At 58.6% G+C, this 1080-nt stretch overlaps 1 protein-coding gene across 1 annotated transcript; it reads left to right on the top strand.

The window, feature by feature from the left end:
* Positions 1–529: 529 nt before the first annotated feature.
* On the top strand, positions 530–1056 carry LOC115285340 (beta-galactoside alpha-2,6-sialyltransferase 2-like; the record flags this gene model as incomplete). Its single annotated transcript, XM_029931616.1, has 1 exon — positions 530–1056. A coding segment is annotated over exon 1 (491 nt), but the record flags the coding sequence as incomplete, so codon positions are not given.
* Between the last annotated feature and the right edge of the window lie 24 nt (positions 1057–1080).

Below are 1080 nucleotides of genomic sequence, written 5' to 3' on the forward strand. Positions count from 1 at the left end.
GCAACCTCCAGGGCCTGGGGAGACCAAGGAAGAATCGATATGGTTGTTGCCCCTCGGAAGCACACACAGTACTGCTGTATGGCATACCAGCCATTGGTGTCTGATGAAGCAGGAAGAGAGGGCGGACTCTGCTTCTTCACTCCAGCTGCTTTGCTTTTCCAAATGGAATTCTGTAAACCCAGTGTCAGGGAGAGGTTGTTGGAATGGGCCCCAATTAAGCAGCTGTCAGGGTGGGAGAGGTGGTTGTATCTCCAGAGGTTTTCCAAATATACAGCCACTCCCCCACCTCTATCACAGGACTCCTTGTCTTTCACGGTTCCAGTCGGGGAAAGGGTGGGAAGGGGATATGATGCTTAAATTTAGTCAAAACTCCCAAATGATCCTGGTTTCTGATGCCCCTGCTAACCCTCCCCTGCAGAAATACAGCTTGACACTGTTGAAGCCAGACTGTCCCCAGGGACCTCACAGCAGGTGTCTTCAGGTGGCTAACTGCAGACCTGGCTGTTTTTCAGGTTCATCCGGCCTCCTGCTTTAGGACACAAGGTGCTGACCCCAGAGACCTGCCATGAAACCACACTTGAAGCAATGGAGACAAGGAATGCTTTGCGGGATGCTTGCCTGGGGGCTCCTCTTCGTGGTGATTTTCATTTACTTCACCGACAGCAACCCCGCTGAGCCTGCACCCAGCTCCTTCTCCTTCCTGGAGACCAGGAGGCTCCTGCCCCTGCAGGGGAAGCAGAGGGCCATCATGGGCGCCGTGCAGGAGCACCCCTTCGCCGAGAGCGTGGGTGCAAACAAGCGGCTGCTCGGCGGACACTTGCCGGTCCCCCTGCACGATGGTCCAGGCGACCTGCTGCAGCCGGCACAGGTGCAGGACATGTTTGAGAACGACCAAGAGTTCTTTTCATCCCAGACCGGGAGGAAGTCGCAAAGTGCTTTCTACCCGGAGGACGACGATTCCTCCCTGGCCCATCGGGACACGCCCGGGACCCCCACCCTCCGGGACCGCGGCCAGCGGCGGGAGGAGGCAGTCCAGGCTCGCCCGGCGCAGGGGGGGCACGCGCGGAGGCGGCCGCGGAC

Source organism: Suricata suricatta, unplaced genomic scaffold (genome assembly GCF_006229205.1).
Source record: "Suricata suricatta isolate VVHF042 unplaced genomic scaffold, meerkat_22Aug2017_6uvM2_HiC HiC_scaffold_8914, whole genome shotgun sequence".
Lineage (NCBI taxonomy): Eukaryota > Metazoa > Chordata > Mammalia > Carnivora > Herpestidae > Suricata > Suricata suricatta.